The sequence below is a fragment of the Pelmatolapia mariae genome, linkage group LG16_19 (genome assembly GCF_036321145.2).
Source record: "Pelmatolapia mariae isolate MD_Pm_ZW linkage group LG16_19, Pm_UMD_F_2, whole genome shotgun sequence".
Taxonomy (NCBI): Eukaryota; Metazoa; Chordata; class Actinopteri; order Cichliformes; family Cichlidae; genus Pelmatolapia; species Pelmatolapia mariae.
This window is the reverse complement of record NC_086241.1, coordinates 65,775,763-65,793,295: the sequence shown is the minus strand read 5'-3', so window position 1 is coordinate 65,793,295 and position 17,533 is coordinate 65,775,763. Positions and strand designations below refer to the sequence as shown.

Genomic DNA, 17,533 nt, shown 5'->3' with positions numbered 1-17,533 from the left:
TCAATAGGCAAATTGGTGAGGATCCAGTGTCGGGGGGCAAGAACCTCTTGAAGTGTGCCAGGACCAGTCGCTCAAAGCACTTCATAACTATGGGGCGATCGTGGCTCAAGAGTTGGTAGTTCGCCTTGTAATCGGAAGGTTGCTGGTTCGAGCCCCGGCTTGGACAGTCTCGGTCGTTGTGTCCTTGGGCAAGACACTTCACCCGTTGCCTACTGGTGGTGGTCAGAGGGCCCGGTGGCGCCAGTGTCCGGCAGCCTCGCCTCTGTCAGTGCGCCCCAGGGTGGCTGTGGCTACAATGTAGCTTGCCATCACCAGTGTGTGTGAATGTGAGTGTGAATGGGTGGATGACTGGATATGTAAAGCGCTTTGGGGTCCTTAGGGACTAGTAAAGCGCTATATAAATACAGGCCATTTACCATTTTATCTATGGCCATGAGTGCTACAGGGCGATAGTTGTTCAGGTACACTGGTGATGAGTGTTTCTGCACTGGCACGATGGAGCTGTGAAGCATGCTGGTACTATTGCGTGGGCAAGCGACAGGCTGAAGATCTGTACAGACCCCTGCAAGCTGCTGAGCACATGGTCGAAGCACACGTCCAGGAATACCATCAGAGCCAGCAGCCTTGCAAGTGTTGATACTGCTCAGTGCGTTTTGGACATCTATGATGGTAAGAGTGAGGGTATGGCAGTTATCAAAGGGTAGGGTTTTGGCAGACTTTTCCTTGTTGTTCTTGTTAAAATGAGCATGGAAGTCATTTAGCTCATTGAGGGAGGACACATTCATGGCTGTCTGTGTGGAATTGCAGAATTTATTGTCAGAGATGGCCTGAACTCCCAACCACATGTGTCATGGGTACGAGTTGACAAAGTGTTCCTACACCTTCAGCTTGTAGCTGTGCTTGGCCTTCTTGATGCCCCTCTTCAGGACTGCCCTGGATGTACTGTAGGCCTCAGCGTCACCTGATCTGAAGGCATTGTTTTACATGGCTTTAGTAGAAGCCACACTTCCTTGTTCATCTATGGTTTCTGATTTGGGTACATTATAATCTGCTCTTCTGTGGTAACATTGTCAGTTGTGGTGTTGATGTATTCCGGTACTGAGTACGTGCAAGAGTCGATGTTAATGTGAGAGCCACAGGTGGCCTAAGAGGCAAACATGCTCCAGTCCGTGTTTTTAAACCTGTCTTGGAGTACAGAATTGACTCCCGCTGGCCACACGTTGATTTTGTTCACTGATGGTTAGACATGGTTGATGAGCGGTGAGTGCTTGGGGGGGAGAAACAAAGAAAGGCGATCAGACTGTCTCAAGTGGGGAAGGGGCGTTGCTGTGTAGGCTCCAACAATGTTTGTGTAGACATGGTCTCAGTTGTTCTCCTGACTGAAGTTTGGTCCATTTACAGATTTCTGCATTGCGATTGCATTTGTCCCTAACCATTGAGAACTCTCACATTAACTTTTTCAAGAGGAAAAAAGTTAGCATTCATCCTCTACCTTCGCTGTGTTTATGTTATGCTAACATAGCTGTGTTGCTAGCGATCACGTAGCACATCATTATATACCAGCTAGTCCAACTTCAGTAACCCCACAAACGTCACTGCTGTGTAGTTTTCTGTCTTCATTTATGTTGGAAGTGATAGCAGAGCTGTACATTTACATTTTTTCAGAAATCTCTGTCAGAATATGCTTTATCATGTTTAGGTGGAAACTAGTGAGCTAACTTCCTGCTAAGTTTTAACTGCACTAAATATAATACATTCTGTTTTCATGGATGCCTGGATGTTAAACTTAATTGTTACACCTGGAGAGGACATCGACAGCCTTACTACATGCATTACTGACCATATTAATTTCTGTGTGGATAACACATGGACTGTGCGGTGTTTCTCCAACAACAAACCTTGGATTACCCCAGAAATTAAAGCCGTCCTCAAGCAGAAGAGGAGGGCCTTCAAATCCAAAGACAAAGAGGAGTTGAAAAGGGCGCAGAGAGAGCTGAGGGGACTGATAAGGAATGGGAAGGACAGCTAAAGGCAGAAGATGGAGAACCAGCTTCAGCAAAACAACGTTGGCGAAGTCTGGAGAGGCCTCAGAACCATCTCGGGCCACAAACATCAGAACTCTCTGCCTGGGAGGGATGTGAGGTGGGCAAATGAACTGAATCATTTCTTCAACAGATTTGATTCATCCATGAGGCAGTCTCCAACATCGGCTGCAGACTCACCCACCCGCACTGCTGCTGTTCCACCTCTGACACCTCAGACACTTCACACCTCCTCTATTCACCCTGCTCACTCCTCCCCACCCCCAACAACAGCATCCAATACACAATCAACACAAGGCTCCAGCCTGTCTCTCTCAACCACCCAGGTTAGGAGAGAACTGAGGAGGATTAAAGCCAAGAAGGCAGCAGGCCCAGATGGCATCAGCTTGAGGGTCGTCAGGTCCTGCGCGGACCAACTGTGTGGGGTGATGGAGCACCTCTTCAACCTGAGCCTGAGGCTGGGGAGAGTCCCACAGCTCTGGAAAACCTCCTGTGTCGTACCAGTGCCAAAGACTTCACGCCCCAAGGACCTCAACAGCTACAGGCCGGTGGCTCTGACATCCCACCTGATGAAGACCCTGGAGCGGCTGGTCCTGGCTCAGCTTCGGCACCTGGTGAGCTCATCACTGGACCCACTTCAGTTTGCCTACCAGCCTGGCATTGGAGCGGATGATGCCGTCATTCACCTCCTACATCGCTCCCTCGCTCACCTGGAGACCGCTGGGAGCACTGTGAGAATCATGTTCTTTGATTTTTCCAGTGCCTTCAACACTATTCTTCCCTCGGTCCTGAAGGACAAGCTGGAGAACTCTGGAGTGGACCATCACCTCACTACCTGGATTTTAGACTACTTCACCGACCGACCACAGTATGTGAGGACTCAGGGCTGTGTGTCGGACAGGGTCGTCTGCAGTACGGGGGCCCCACAGGGAACGGTTCTGGCTCCGTTCCTCTTCACCATCTACACTGCAGACTTCTCCCACAACTCCACCAGTGCTTCCTGCAGAAGTTCTCTGATGACTCTGCAATAGTCGGCCTCATCACTGATGGGGACGACAGGGAGTACAGAGGACTGACCCAAGACTTTGTGGACTGGTGCCAGCTGAACTACCTCCAGATCAACCCCAGTAAAACAAAGGAGCTGGTGGTAGACTTCCACAGGCACAAACATCCTCCACTGCAACCACTGAACATCCAAGGTTTGGACATTGAGGCTGTGGACAGCTACAGATACCTTGGTGTTCATCTGAACAACAAACTGGACTGGACTCATAACTCAGGCGCCCTCTACAGGAAAGGGCAGAGCAGGCTGTACCTGCTGCGGAGACTCAGGTCGTTTGGAGTGGAGGGCCCACTCCTGAAGACCTTCTATGACTCTGTGGTGGCCTCAGCCATCTTTTACGGTGTGGTTTGCTGGGGTGGCAGCATCTCTGCTGGGGACAGGAAGAGACTGAACAGGCTGATCCACAGGGCCAGCTCTGTTCTAGGATGCCCTCTGGACCCAGTGGAGGTGGTGAGTGACAGGAGAATGGTGGCTAAGCTGTCATCCCTGCTGGACAACATCTCCCACCCCATGCAGGAGACTGTGACAGCACTGAGCAGCTCCTTCAGTGGCTGCAGCACCCACGGTGTGGGACGGAGAGATTTCGCAGGTCTTTCCTCCCCACTGCTGTCAGACTCCACAAAAAAGACTTCAAATGATCAAACACACACATCCACACATGTGTAATAACACTAAGTGCAATACTCTTTTTCTGACAAAGTTGTATTTTTACTCAGTTGTATAAAGCATCTGCATTCTATTTTTATCCTATTGTATATTTTATTCTATTTATTCTACTGTATATAGTATTTTATTTTATTCTATTCTAATTAATCTATTCTACAGTTGTGTACAGTATTTTATTCTTATTGTATTCTAATTTTGCTATATAACTTTTGCACTGTCCACTTCCTGCTGTGACAAAACAAATTTCCCACGTGTGGGACTAATAAAGGTTATCTTATCTTATCTTAAAGCAGCAGTGCGTGTACCACAAAATCAATTCGAGGTCAGCAGGCACAACCAGAATTCATATATAAGGTGCATTGCAGATTTTTGAGAAGATTAAAGGATTTGAAGTGCGCTTCAAAAATACGGTAGTAAATCTTTGTTAAGCAAGTAACATCACTATCTTTTACTGCACATGTACACGAGCAAAATTACCTTATCAGTTAACGATGAAGTCAGTTTTTATGTGAGTAAATATTTTACTTATCATTATCAAAATAAAGTGGATGCCAACTACCATGGCAGTCCTGTAAGTTTAATCAAACTTACTCAAGGTTGTTCAAACATCTAAAATATTTTATATTTAGCAGACAACATACAACAACAGAGTTACATATTTGCACTGAAGTCAAGCAAACCTTTGGGTTATTTTTTCCTCTTGCTTGCTTTTCAGTATCAAGGATTATTGACTCACTGTAACGGTCATGAGAGCTGAAAATGTTTGGCTCTGTTATTAAGCTTTCCAAGCTTAATAGCCAATTAGCAGAGCCTTCTGATTATTTTCATTCATGTGATGTTTCAATAAAAACCAGAAAGCTGTATACAGAGCATCGCACCTGTACATTAAGAAGTGAAAGGGACTAACATGACTTCTGTGTAAACACCTATAAAACTAACTCTGCAGGTTCAAGGGTAATTCCAAAGAAAGTGGTGGAGTTTAAATGAAATTTGCATAGTAAGGTAAGGAGGAGCCACAACCTGTCCTGGCTGATTTAGGGGATTGTGGGCATTATATAAGACTGAAGCCTGTCCACTCTTACCTGCAGACCTGCTCCGTATCTACTAAACAACACTCTTCCACTTTCGTGACCCGTTCAGGTAAGATGTTTGTTTAACAATTTAAGGACTAATGACTCAAATCAGAGTTATTATAGTTTTGCTTTTTCTGTTTATTTTTAGTGTTAGGTTTTGTTTGGTTTTTATTAGTTTCATAGTCTCATTAAACATTCTTACTATGTGGGCATTTCATTGATAGTTTTTTTAAAGTTGAAGTTATTTTCTTTTTCTTTTGAAAGAAAAAAACCTAAACGTTTGTATTATTTATATATATTATTATATTATAATTTGAGCTGACATGTTTTTTTTTTGTACCGTGTCTTTTATTATACTAATCTGTCAAATTTACATGCCAGATTCTTGAAAACAGACAGAAACACTGCAGCAATGCCTCCTCCTGGTGCATGCCTGAACATTATGGAGGCTCGTCACAAGCAGATGGGATATGGGAGCATCTCCAACCCTGAGAAGTTCTTTAACCAAGACTTCAAGAACCTGAAACAGTACTTTCTAACCAAAGGATTAAGGTACGTCGATGACATCTTCCCCCCCGATGCAAAGTCTGTTGGCCAGGGGATACTGACGCCCTCCGACCTGGCCCACGTGAAGTGGCTAAGACCTGCAGTGAGTATTTAAAGATGTTTAAACTGCACATTAGACGCAGTATCACATTACTGCAAAGCAACATTTTTTTTCCACCTTTGCCCCACCGTATTTGAGATTGTGAAACTGTAAATCTTTTCATGACCCAAGAAGTGAAATTTTGACTATAACATTGCCCTCTAGTGGCTGTGAAAAAGGATTATATATATATATATATTTAAGGATTAAATAAAAGATATTCTATTAAAAATGCATTCTGTTATCCTAAGCAACCTGTTTGGTTAGTTTTTAATCTAGTTTAAAAATAAGATGAAATATTCACATTCTGAAAAGAAACCTCTCAAATTTGGGAATGATCGGATACATTAAGTAAAAGTGGAAATGAGTGAAGGAATCCTTATATTTGAAAACTGACTCCCTGTTTTACAGCAAATTGCTCCTGATGCTGAATTTGTGGTTGATGGCGTCTCCAGATTTGACATTGGTCAAGGTGTACTTGGTAGGGTCATTTCTCCACTCCTAATATTTACACTCTTGTATCTGCCTGCAGTCCTGATTGTTCTTTTTTGTTGTTGTTAAACAGGAAACTGCTGGTTTCTTGCATCAATCGGCGCACTGACTTTCCAGAATCACATCTTTAAACAAGTTGTTCCGCTCGACCAAACAATCAAAGAGAACTACTGTGGCATTTTTCACTTCAGGGTAAACATCATTAAACTATCAGAATAAGAGAAGTAATTATTATCTTTAACTGTTTTTTCTCACTAAACTAAAACTTAAAAGCTGTTTATTTCACAGAGTTTGGATTATTTTGTCTCTAATGATCAAATTTCATGAAACAGAATAAGCTCACAAAACAATTGTATCTTTATTTTAGTTCTGGAGATTCGGGCGGTGGGTGGACGTCGTCATTGATGACAAGTTGCCGACGATCAATGGCAGACTAATCTTTGTTCACTCCAAAGATCCAAATGAGTTCTGGCCTGCTCTGCTGGAGAAAGCTTATGCCAAGTATGCAAAGAAACATATGATTTATCCGATATACAGTGAACAAGTTACATGTTGGGGATCTGTGAAAAATATTATCTACTTCTGTCAGGGTTTGTGGTTCCTACACCGACATGACTTCTGGAACTCCTTCAGAGGCTATGATGGATTTCACCGGTGGCGTCCACATGTGCGTCCAGCTGTCGGATACCAGTTCAGATGTGTGGGGGCTGATCTGTAGAGCTGGCAAATCCAACACATTGATGGGCTGTGGTACACCTCAAGGGGTAAGCACAAATAAACAGTCAGACCAGTAGCTGAGTGTGGTGAGAATAAGGTACGGCGGGACCACAGATCTTGAATTTGAGCCATCTTTATTCAGCACTTCTCACCACAACACACACCAACCTCTGAGTCCTGTGTTTTAACACGGCGGGCGTGATTGCGGATGCCGTGCAGGTGCGTCCGCACGGCACCACAGACCATGCCCCACCACATACCCCCATCGCCCGATTGAGGCTGGGGAGCCTTCCGGCCAAACCTACTCCCGCCCACCGGCCTGATGACAGGGCAGTGTCTCTTGCGGAGGCCGCCCAAGTCTCCAGCAGTGATGGCAACGCTGATCCGGAGGCCTGCCACGCCTCCAGCGGCGATGCTGGTCCGGCAGTTGGCCACCTGGCGAACCGGCACGACCCTGCAGGCACAGCCGTGAGCACCTGCTCAAAGGCGGCTGGACACTCGTCCATTGTTCCGGGACAGCTTGCGTCTCGCCCTCGGCCCCAGGTCGCGCAGGTCCTCCTGACACGGGGACTTCTGTCTCCCTGCGTGGCTCCTCCATCGTCTCCGGCTGGAGCAGCTGCTCCACTGCTCCCAGCTGGACAGGACCCTCGTGCACCTGATCCCTCTCTGGCTGGAGCGGCCCCTCTACCGCTCCCGGCTGGAGCAGCCCTTCATGCAGCGGCTCCTTACCCAGCAGGCATGGACCCCCTCGCACCTCGTACACCTCCGGCTGGAGCGCCTCCTGCGCCGCTCCCGGCTGGAGCAGCCCTTCCCGCAGTGACTCCTCTACCTCCGGCAGGTGTAGACCCTCGTGTGCCTTGTCTGCCGCCTCCGCCTGGAGCGGCTCCTCCACCGCTCCCGGCAGTAGCAGCCCTTCACCCAGCTGCTCACTCTCCTCCGGCCGGCGCGGACCATTGCCCGCCTCGTCTACCACCTCCGGCTGCTAAGGTGCCTAACGCGGCTCCTCCACCGCTTCACCACCGTCGGGACACCTGTGGGGGTGGCGCCCAGGCACAGAGCAGCGCCGCCAGATGCCCAATCCTTTCCAGGTGGCGCTTGGTCTGGTCCCGCAGCTCTTCCTGCTGGCGACGCACCTCCGGCACCTGCTCCTGCTGGATAGCCGCCAAGTCAGCCATCATGTGGGACAGCCCCTCCCTTCCCTGGCTCTGTCATGGGCCCATCGTGCCGCGTCCTGGGTTTCGGCACCAGTGTGGTGAGAATAAGGCACGACGGGACCACAGATCTTGAATTTCAGCCATCTTTATTCAGCACTTCTCGCCACAACACAAACTAACCCCTGAGTCCCCATGTTTTAACATGTCGGGCGTGATTGCGGATGCCGTGCAGGTGTGTCCGCACAGCGCAGCAGACAACACCCCACCACACCAAGATGTCAGGCTATTGTGTACTCCACCCAAGGCAGCTGCTGGCTTCAGATAGATTGATTGGATGCTGCAACACATTGGAGAGCAGTAGGCAGTGGTTGTAATCGACCAGCAGGTGGTTGGTTCCAGTGCTTATTCCAAGCGCAGGTCGAACAGGCTGTAACATATTCACGGGCATCTCTGTCGACTATTTAGATGTTTAGCTGATTGCAGATATGCCAGATTTTTGTGGTCTGTCCAAACAATAAATGGTTGAGCCATGCCCTCCAGCCAGTGCCTCCATTCCTCCGAAGTGAGCTTGATAGCCAATAGTTCCTGGTCTCCCACGTCATAATTTTGTGTTGCGGATGAGAGATGGTGAGATTTAAAATGTGTTGAGTGTTTTCCACTCAGTCTGCACTTCATTATCAACTGATAAAACTGGTATCATATTCCATGAAAAATATCAAACTAAAGCAATGATGTAATGATAAAGTTACATTTATGGAGTAATCAACCAACACTGCACAAATGCAACCCAAGTTAGCATGCACTTTGGGATGTGCTTAATTGGGAATGAAAATCCTGGAACCAGAAGACTGTTTTGACCTATTGGACTCTGAAAGTTGCAAAACTTTTTTGTTAATCGACTGCCAGAAATAGCTTTATGAAGACAAATTAGTGTGTCCCAAAATGTTGAAATTTGCTTTAAGTCAACATAACGAAACTTTGCAGTCACGTTTTCCTAATGATATTATTGTATCAGAAGTCTTTATTTTTATTTTTATTTTTTACAATGACCAATGTTCTTTGATTGTAGGAAACATCTGCTAACACAGTTTTGCCAAATGGACTGGTCCAAGGGCACGCCTACACTGTGACAGGGGTTAAAGAGGTAAAGACTTATACTTGCACAGTAATCACAGTTATTATTGGAAGTGAATCTACAGTAATAACATTTCCCACAGTATGCAGTTTAGGAAGAATTACAGCAAAAAAAGGTTATTGACATATTGGACAAATATGTTAAAGGGGAGATTTAAAAACCTTTGAGCATACATTTAAATGCCATAATAACTGATTTTTCTGTTGTCTGCTGCCAGCTTATTAGCCAAGGAAAAGTTGTGAAGCTGATCCGTTTGTGGAACCCCTGGGGCAAAGGAGAGTGGGAAGGAGACTGGAGTGATCGGTAAGCAGTAATCAGCTTTGGTACTGTTTCATGAAGACATAAAATTACATGTTGTAAAAATGTTGACATCTGCATTGTGGGAATGCAGATTTTTGCTTAAAAGGTTAGTGTACTTGCTGCTCTACAAGTGACTCAGTTACTCAAGTAGTTCTGGTCTTTAAGGGAACTTTATTCTGAACTGGTTTTTCCAGTTACTGCTTAAAAAAACCAGTGTAATATTTAGTTTAAAATGCAGGTAAAAGTACAACCTTTTCACCTATATTTACTTAGGGAATAATTTTTCTTCAATAAATGCAACTCTAGATAAAAATTAACAACATGATGTGTCATCTCTTACCTAAAATACTGTCTTTAAGGTCCCCCATGTGGAACACTGTGAGTTCTCAAGACCGCCAAATGTGCCTTTCAGTGGCCGATGATGGAGAGTTTTGGTAAGCAAATTTCGTTAAAAGAAAACTACAACCTCTGGCGGTATTATATTAATACCACCAGAAGTTGTAGTTTTCTCTTTTTTTGCTTTATTTACTCTGTACTATGTCATAAGCTTAGTGTTTTATACTTTGACATCACATCTAAATAAATTATAAATGAAAATCTACCTGATTTTATTAACAGGATGACTTTTGAAGATTTCTGTAAGTTCTACACAGATCTTGACATCTGTGGCCTGAAACCAGACTTCATAGATGTAAAATCCTCTGCTCAGTGGAAGACCTCTGTGTACGAGGGTCGGTGGGTTGCTGGAACTACTGCTGGAGGCTGCATAAATTACAGAGGTAATTATATAGCATATATGGAATATAGGTGTTTAAATGTTCTGTTGTACATTAAAACAATATGAATGTTTTGCTATAATACAGAAAAACACATTTGCAACAAAATAAGATGTTACAGAAACTGATTGTCACTGAGCTCTGACAAATAAGGGGAATGAGGGAAAGGGCCAGCGCCACATACAGCGAAAAAACATAACTTTTTAATCTTCAATTCATGTAAATAAAACATATTTTTCTTCTATGTCCTCCAGACACTTTCTGGACAAATCCACAGTATCGATTTAAGGTCGAAGGTGAAAACTCAGAAACCAATGGGGAGAAAAACATCCTAGTGTCTCTCATGCAAAAGCCTGACAAGAGGAACAGACGCCTGGTGCAGAACCTCCACATTGGCTTTTCTGTATATTTAGTAAGTATTTCTCTATCTCTATCTATCATACATATGGAAAGAAAATGCATGCAAAAGGGAAAATGAACTATGAACTAACAATGGTGAAAACAAAAACCATGTTGAAGTTCACATTTTCAGAGCATGAAAATGTAATAAATCATTGTCAGAACTTGTATCATAATGTGGAAACAACAACAATAATGTGGCGTTTAAGTGCAGACAATGACAGATCAATAATTAACTACAACATAAAAATTATTTGTAGGCTAGAAAACATTTTGTTAGCAAGCCAAGCTTTAATATGCTGTCCAAACATTCATACAGTGGCTGTGCACATGTTGAAATAACTAACTAACGACTAACTGAATTATTATTTATTCCCAACATGAACAAAATTCATCTGACGTCCTTCAAGGTGACCAAAGAAGTAAGAAGCTAATTTATTCTATTTCATGTTTATAATACACATATGGTGATGTGAAAAAGAAAGTACACTGTCTTTCACTATTAAGGTTTTATGTATCAGGAAACACTGCCATGTTGTGAGATTGTTTAAATCAACAACAATGCATGATATAACACACTGTGTAATTATTTATGTAACAAAAGCCAAGCCAAGCCAAAGAAGAGGTGTGTGGAAAAACTAAGTACACCCCATGGTTCAATAAGCTGTAGAACCAGCTTTAGCAGCAATAACGTGAAAGAACAGTGTTGCTGCAGTTCATTGAGGTTTGTCTGCATTTGTTTATGCTCAACTCTCTCGAGGTCCCGCCACAGTGTTTCAGTTTGTTGTACGCCAGCTGTTGTACGCCAACTTCAGAAACTTCTTCAAATGAAATTGGGGAGCTGAAATATCACTTTGTGTCTTGTACTGAAATTATTCAAAGTGGGAAGTTTCCATCAATGTTCTTCAACACCCATGTGCCTGTTGCTCGGAGTGATAAATACATGAATGCCCGTGAGGTGATAGAGTTCCTTATGCTGAAGCCTGGTGAATACCTGATTGTGCCATCCACCTTCAAACCCAACGAGACAGCCTCCTTCATCCTCACCATCCACTCAAGAGAAGAGACATGTTGCTAGTATGCTCACCCTCGATATCTGAGGACATGACAGAAAAAATTACAAAACAAAATTTGCATTTGACACATTACAGTTGATTTCTATGAAAGTAATGCATATTGGTCTATCTCCCCACAGTGAGAATTCAAATGTAAATGAGCAGAAATATGAGCCAGTTGAAAAGGTGTGTAACAAATCATTTAATTGTGTCCATGTTATTTTGCTGTTTATGTGTTATTAATGCCAACTGTTGACTCGTCAGGTCACAAAAGTAAAAAACCATCAGGATGATGAAAACAAGAAAACAGTCTTCCATCAATACTCTGACAAGGTAATTACAAAAGATCTTTTTGCTAATAATATTAGCCACATTACTGCTTTATTACAAGTGTATACAGCATTATGTGTCTAAAGTCTGTGTAATGTGTCAGGTAGTAAACCAAATCAATTAATGTTTCAGTATGAAGAAGTGGATGCTGAGCAGCTCCAGAGGCTTCTAAATGAAAACATCCTGAAAGGTTTGGCGTTTAAAAACTCTGTCAAGCTTAAATATCAAAGTACAGGGGCTGCTTGGCCATGGGAACCCATTCCATGAAGCTCCTTGTGCACAGTTTTTGTGCTGATGTTAATGCCAGAGGAGGTTTGGAGCCCTGTGAATACTTTTCTTCATATAGCGTAGTTTCCAGGTCTGACCCGTCAAATTTATAAACCAGTATTATTTCCTGTAAGCCTTCATCGGACTCTGGCAAACTCTGGTTTATGAGAATATGACTCTAACTTATTAATACAAATAAACTGTGGTCCACATTAGTGTAAACATCAGTAATACAGCATGGTGTGCAATACCCTCAGTTTCTTAGTCGCTATGGCTACTTCGACATGCAGTCTATGACTCTGGATACTGTGGATGACAATTGTGCTACACTCTCTTTGCTAATTCAACTCTGTTTTATTTAGGAGACATGAAATCTGGAGGGTTCAGCCTTGATGCCTGTCGCAGCATGGTGGCTCTAATGGATGTATCCTGTTATAATACATGTAATACTGCAAAAAGCAGATTAAGAAACTTTGTAGTTTGCCTTTTTGAGCTGTTGAAAAGTAACAATGAATCTGTGTAGGTACATAACAGAAGAATAGTCTATGTGTAAGCAAACCTGAGTGCTCTTCTGTTGATATAACCAGCATTACTCATCTGAAAGACCAGACTAAAATATGTCCCTTTGCTACCTTAATGTGGTTTTAAAAGACGTCGATCACAGGCAAACTAAACAGTGAGGAATTCGTCCGTCTGTGGAACAAGGTCACTAAATACAAGGTAAAGAAAAAACAGCCTTAAAACATATATCAATACATCTGCTATAGATGTGAAGATTTTCCCTGATCAGTTTCTTTTTTTTTCTTCTCTTATCAGGAGACTTTCTTCCTCACCGACGTTTCAAAAACAGGAACGCTGTCACTGAGTGAGCTGAGGAATGCATTTGTAGCTTCAGGTATATCAGACAAGGATTCAGTATATTTAATATAAATGTAATATGTTGAAATATAAATAGTATGAACAAAAAAAAAACAATTCTGTGCTTAAAACGTCTTGATGCATTCTCAATCATCCAGGAAAGTAAATCTCCAAAAGTTGATTCTGTTCATCTGGACGTAGCCTTCTTAGACTGTGAGATTTCCATCAGTAATGGGGGACATCTAAAAGCTGATGTGTACCGTAAACCTACACATACGGATCAGTATCTAAGGTTTGACTCTCATCATCCACTGGAGCACAAACTGGGTGTCATCAGGACGCTACAACACAGAGCGAACACCATCCCCACTGACACAGCGGCCAGGGAGGCAGAAGAACAGCACATCAAGAAGGCCCTGAGTAAATGTGGTTATCCCAGCTGGACTTTTGTCAAAGCTGGAAAGACACCTAAAGAAAGCTCCAGCCGATCCAGGAGAGAAGGACAACTGACGCCCAAGCGAAAACCTGTAGTGATCCCGTATGTGTCAGGAGTATCGGAACAGTTGAGACGCATTTTTTCTAAACACCAGGTCTCTGTGGCTTTTAAACCCCAAAACACGCTGCGCCAAAAAATTGGTCCACCCCAAGGATCGGGTCCCCCGACACAAACAGAGTAACATAGTGTACGCTGTTAAGTGCCAGGAGGATTGCCAGGATTTATACATCGGGGAAACCAAACAACCTCTGGTGAAGCGGATGGCACAACACAGAAGAGCTACCTCGTCAGGCCAGGACTCTGCAGTCTATTTACACCTACAGGCCAGTGGACACTCTTTCAATGATGAGGATGTACACATCCTGGACAGGGAGGAACGCTGGTTTGAGGGCGGAGTCAAGGAGGGCATTTACGTGAAAAGGGAAAGACCATCTCTGAATCGAGGAGGGGGCCTAAGGGTACATCTGTCACCATCTTACAATGCTGTGATTGCAGCCATTCCCCAACTCTCTGTGAATGGTACTCATGGCCATTGATCAGTGGGCTTTGATCAGTGGGTTTTGGTCAGTGGTTGTTGATCAATGGTCATGAGAATTTGTATAATTAAGATTAAGGAACTGACCTCACAGCCCATTGTTCCTTCAGTGGGCTGGTTTCAGTCATTATGCAAATGTACTGTTTATAAGATTGAAACCTGCAGTCAGCTGAGACTGAAGAAGTCACTTGGATGAGTGACGAAACGTTTCTCCCACAAAACGCTACGTCCAGATGAACAGAATCAACTTTTGGAGAATTCTGTGCTTCATACTGCAACACTGAATCACATTAAATTACGTAATAAAATTCTAGGTTATAGTTTAACTGCATAAATTATCAGTGGAAAAAATACAAGAATTATAGCATAGTATAGTATAATTAATATATATTCATTATATAGATGATATTGTAAACATCACAGTGAACATGTTAATGTTTGGATAAAAATGTTCCAACTATCATCATAAAGTTACAAGCACACACACCCACTTCCTGGTGCATTTGGATGAGGGGAAATGAGGGTTCCTAATACCTATCTGCAAATACCTGCTCCCCTTGTCCTTATTATCTGGTTAGGCAAAATATACCTTTATCTGTGACTTCTGCTTTCTTTGCATCAGCCAGACAGGACAGGTTCAACCAGAGAACCTCCCTCCCTGTACACTACCCATCCCATAAAACAACCAAAGCCCTGAATAGCTCCTTTGGAGCTGGACGAGATTGTTTTCCAAACATATTTAAAGCCTGATGGCAAGATTAGATGATCCCGAGTCCAGCTGTTGACCCACATCCTTCAGACTCTTGATGTCAGGATCTTGATATCCAGTGACAACAATAAGTTGTGTTGTGTTTCCTTTTTATGGGCAGAAGGATGTTTAAGGATGTTTGAGAAAGTTGAAATGGTTTATATGGACTGAAGGTGAGAGGATGGGTCATCCTTATGACTTTGCACACATGGCTGAATATTGTGACTATTGTCTGTCATCCTCAAAAATAGCATGGGATTTCATACCAGCTTAATAATGCAATTATAGATAGATGGATGGATGGATAGATAGGCAGACTCCTCCTTAAGTCTGACTGTGTGTGTTCTTCAGGAATGAAGGTTGCAGATGACATGCTCAGTCTGATGGCTCTGCGCTATGGCGCCTCCTCTGGACACATGACACTGGAGTGCTTCATCAGTCTCATGATTCGCTTGGACTGCATGAAGAGTAAGTGAAGCCGAGAAGAAATCACAACAGTAGATGTGTAGATAGCTGAAAATAAATCTCATGCAGTGAGAATGAAAACTTTTTTCAGTTGAAAACATCTTTCTCGCTTCTAAGATTTGATTAAGGTTCATGATTTGTACAGTTTAAACTCAAAGTTGTGTGTTCTTCAACAGAAATCTTCAAACAGTTGTCTGATGGAAAATCCATTAATCTCAAGGAGTCAGAGGTAATAAAGTCACTTTAGTGCTGACAGAGCAAAAGAATGAATAAATCTAAATACACATATTTGTACAAAGAAAACGCATTAGTTTAAATGGTGATACTTAAATGTTATTAATAAATAATCTCTGTCTTATTTTCAGTGGATGTATGTTTCCATGTACACTTAAGCCAGCTGAAAGACAGATGCACGTTTCATCTGGAAAACACAAGAAGATATTTCAAAAGTTTGTTTTCTGTGAATTAGCTATAACACTTTATTACTTTGAAACAACTAAACACAATAATGTGAAACTATAACAAACACTATCATATAAAGCTGTAAACCTTATGCCTCTCTGCATATTATGTCAATGACTGAATAACTGCATTTTTTTTTTTGTAAATACTATTGCAAACTTGTCAATCTGTGTTTTAATTAGAGATGGCACGATACCACTTTTTTATGTCCGATACCGATCTCATGAATTTAGATATCTGCCGATACCGATATGAATCCGATATAGTGTATTTTTTAATCAATAAAACTGTTTTTTTAATATCTTGCTGTGTTTTGTATAAGTTCATACTGAAGTTTAAAAAAAAAAACACTAAAGCTATTCTGTTAAACCTGTATGCAAAAAATACACTGCACCTAAAATATTTCATAGTTCAGCAAAACTGATCAATCTAATAAACTTAAACCTACTCCATCCTCCCTATTCTGGTATTTTAAAGAGTACTTAGCGGAAATATTAAGCAACTTAACTAATAGGGTTGCCAACTCCCAGCAAAAAAATAAATAAAAATAGGGAACCATCCCCCACCCTCCACCTCATGATGCTTAACATCTTTCTTCAACAAATTTGCAGACAGCACAGATGGTACCTTCCCAAAGGAAAAAGTACTATAGCTTACTAGGGTATATTAGACTTAATAGTTACTATATACAGTAATGGACTTCTATACATTTTACATCAGATTAAAACTTTGGGTGTAAGATTCAGATAATTATTTATTAAAAGCTAGACATTTTAAATGACAATAAGAATTCTTTCTTATTGTCATGTTTTTGTGCCCCCTTTTCCTGTTAATGCCCTAACTGCCCCCCTGGCTAAACTTTGCTAGACCCGCCCCTGCACAGTTACCGGTTACAGATGCAGAAAAGGATCCTGGTGTAGAAAGTAATATTAAAAAAATTCTAACAACAGCTTATCAAGCTTAAACCTGCTGCTGTTGTTTAGCCGCTGGTTTCCTCTTTGGCGCAAAGTGGGCGATAAACAAACGAGAGACGGGAGTCCCGACAGAAAAGCCGATCATTGATCAGTTTCATGATTGAAGTAGCGACAGGAGAGGGAGGGGGAGAAAAGAGGCAGTCGCTCCATATATCGGTTGTTTAACTTAACGTGGGAATGCTTTACAAACATTCAGAGATGAACTTACACACTTGCTTTACTTCTCTCTGGGAAATACTCAACCAGACCACCCAGAGGTCTCGCACGCCACAGCCGCTATATCACGTGACGCATACTGCTTGACGTGCTAAGGTTATGAGCTGAGTTACGTGATATTTAATGGATCGGATTACATTTTTTATTTCTCTCCGATTTCTCTCTGATATCCGATCCAGTAATTTAGGTCAGTATCGGACTGATACCGATACCGATACATAATATCAGATCGGTCCATCTCTAGTTTTAATAGAAACAAAATACAGATATTAGTGAATGACATGGGACTACTGTATGAATCAAAAATGAATGAAGTGGATGGGAAATTAAACTGATAAGTAAATAAATAAAAAAAACTAGGAAAAAGGAAATTCAAAGAAAAAAATGTCACATTTAACTGTACATTTGTTTTTATACGTATTTTTCGATATCAGCTGCTTTTTAAAATTCCTTTTATATTGGGGAAAGGAAGCAGCAAGCTTCATTGGGTGAGTTTCAATCCTAAGCTAATAGTGAGAGGTTGCGTTCTCCTTCTTTGAATAAAGCATTTTCTTTGTAATCTTCAGCAATTCTCTTTTTTCCAGCAGCTGGGACCTTTAAAAAAAAATTTGTTTTGTGGGTTTTTATATATTTGGCTGCATAGCTGCCTGTAAAGTTACATTTT

The 17,533-nt window shown here is 42.4% G+C and overlaps 1 protein-coding gene across 1 annotated transcript; it reads left to right on the top strand.

Annotated features, from left to right (window-relative positions):
- The first annotated feature begins 5,256 nt into the window (after positions 1-5,256).
- On the top strand, positions 5,257-15,609 carry LOC134644728 (calpain-1 catalytic subunit-like). The gene is made up of 20 exons (XM_063497767.1): positions 5,257-5,493; positions 5,902-5,971; positions 6,056-6,174; positions 6,350-6,483; positions 6,572-6,746; positions 8,923-8,997; positions 9,206-9,291; positions 9,648-9,722; positions 9,907-10,067; positions 10,319-10,476; positions 11,224-11,540; positions 11,659-11,704; positions 11,783-11,851; positions 11,981-12,038; positions 12,478-12,539; positions 12,767-12,835; positions 12,932-13,010; positions 15,104-15,220; positions 15,394-15,446; positions 15,583-15,609. Exons 1-20 carry the CDS (start codon positions 5,257-5,259, stop codon positions 15,607-15,609), a joined length of 2,187 nt encoding a protein of 728 aa, XP_063353837.1.
- Positions 15,610-17,533: the final 1,924 nt, after the last annotated feature.

What these genes read in the sequence shown, in the direction of transcription:
- LOC134644728 (XM_063497767.1), top strand. Translation starts at nt 5,257, where the DNA reads ATGCCTCCTCCTGGTGCATGCCTGAACATTATGGAGGCTCGTCACAAG. An exon ending in GAAGGAGACTGGAGTGATCG is followed by an intron (nt 9,292 to 9,647) that starts GTAAGCAGTAAT and finishes ACTGTCTTTAAG; the next exon opens with GTCCCCCATGTGGAACACTG. An exon ending in AGAGAAGAGACATGTTGCTA is followed by an intron (nt 11,541 to 11,658) that starts GTATGCTCACCC and finishes ATCTCCCCACAG; the next exon opens with TGAGAATTCAAATGTAAATG.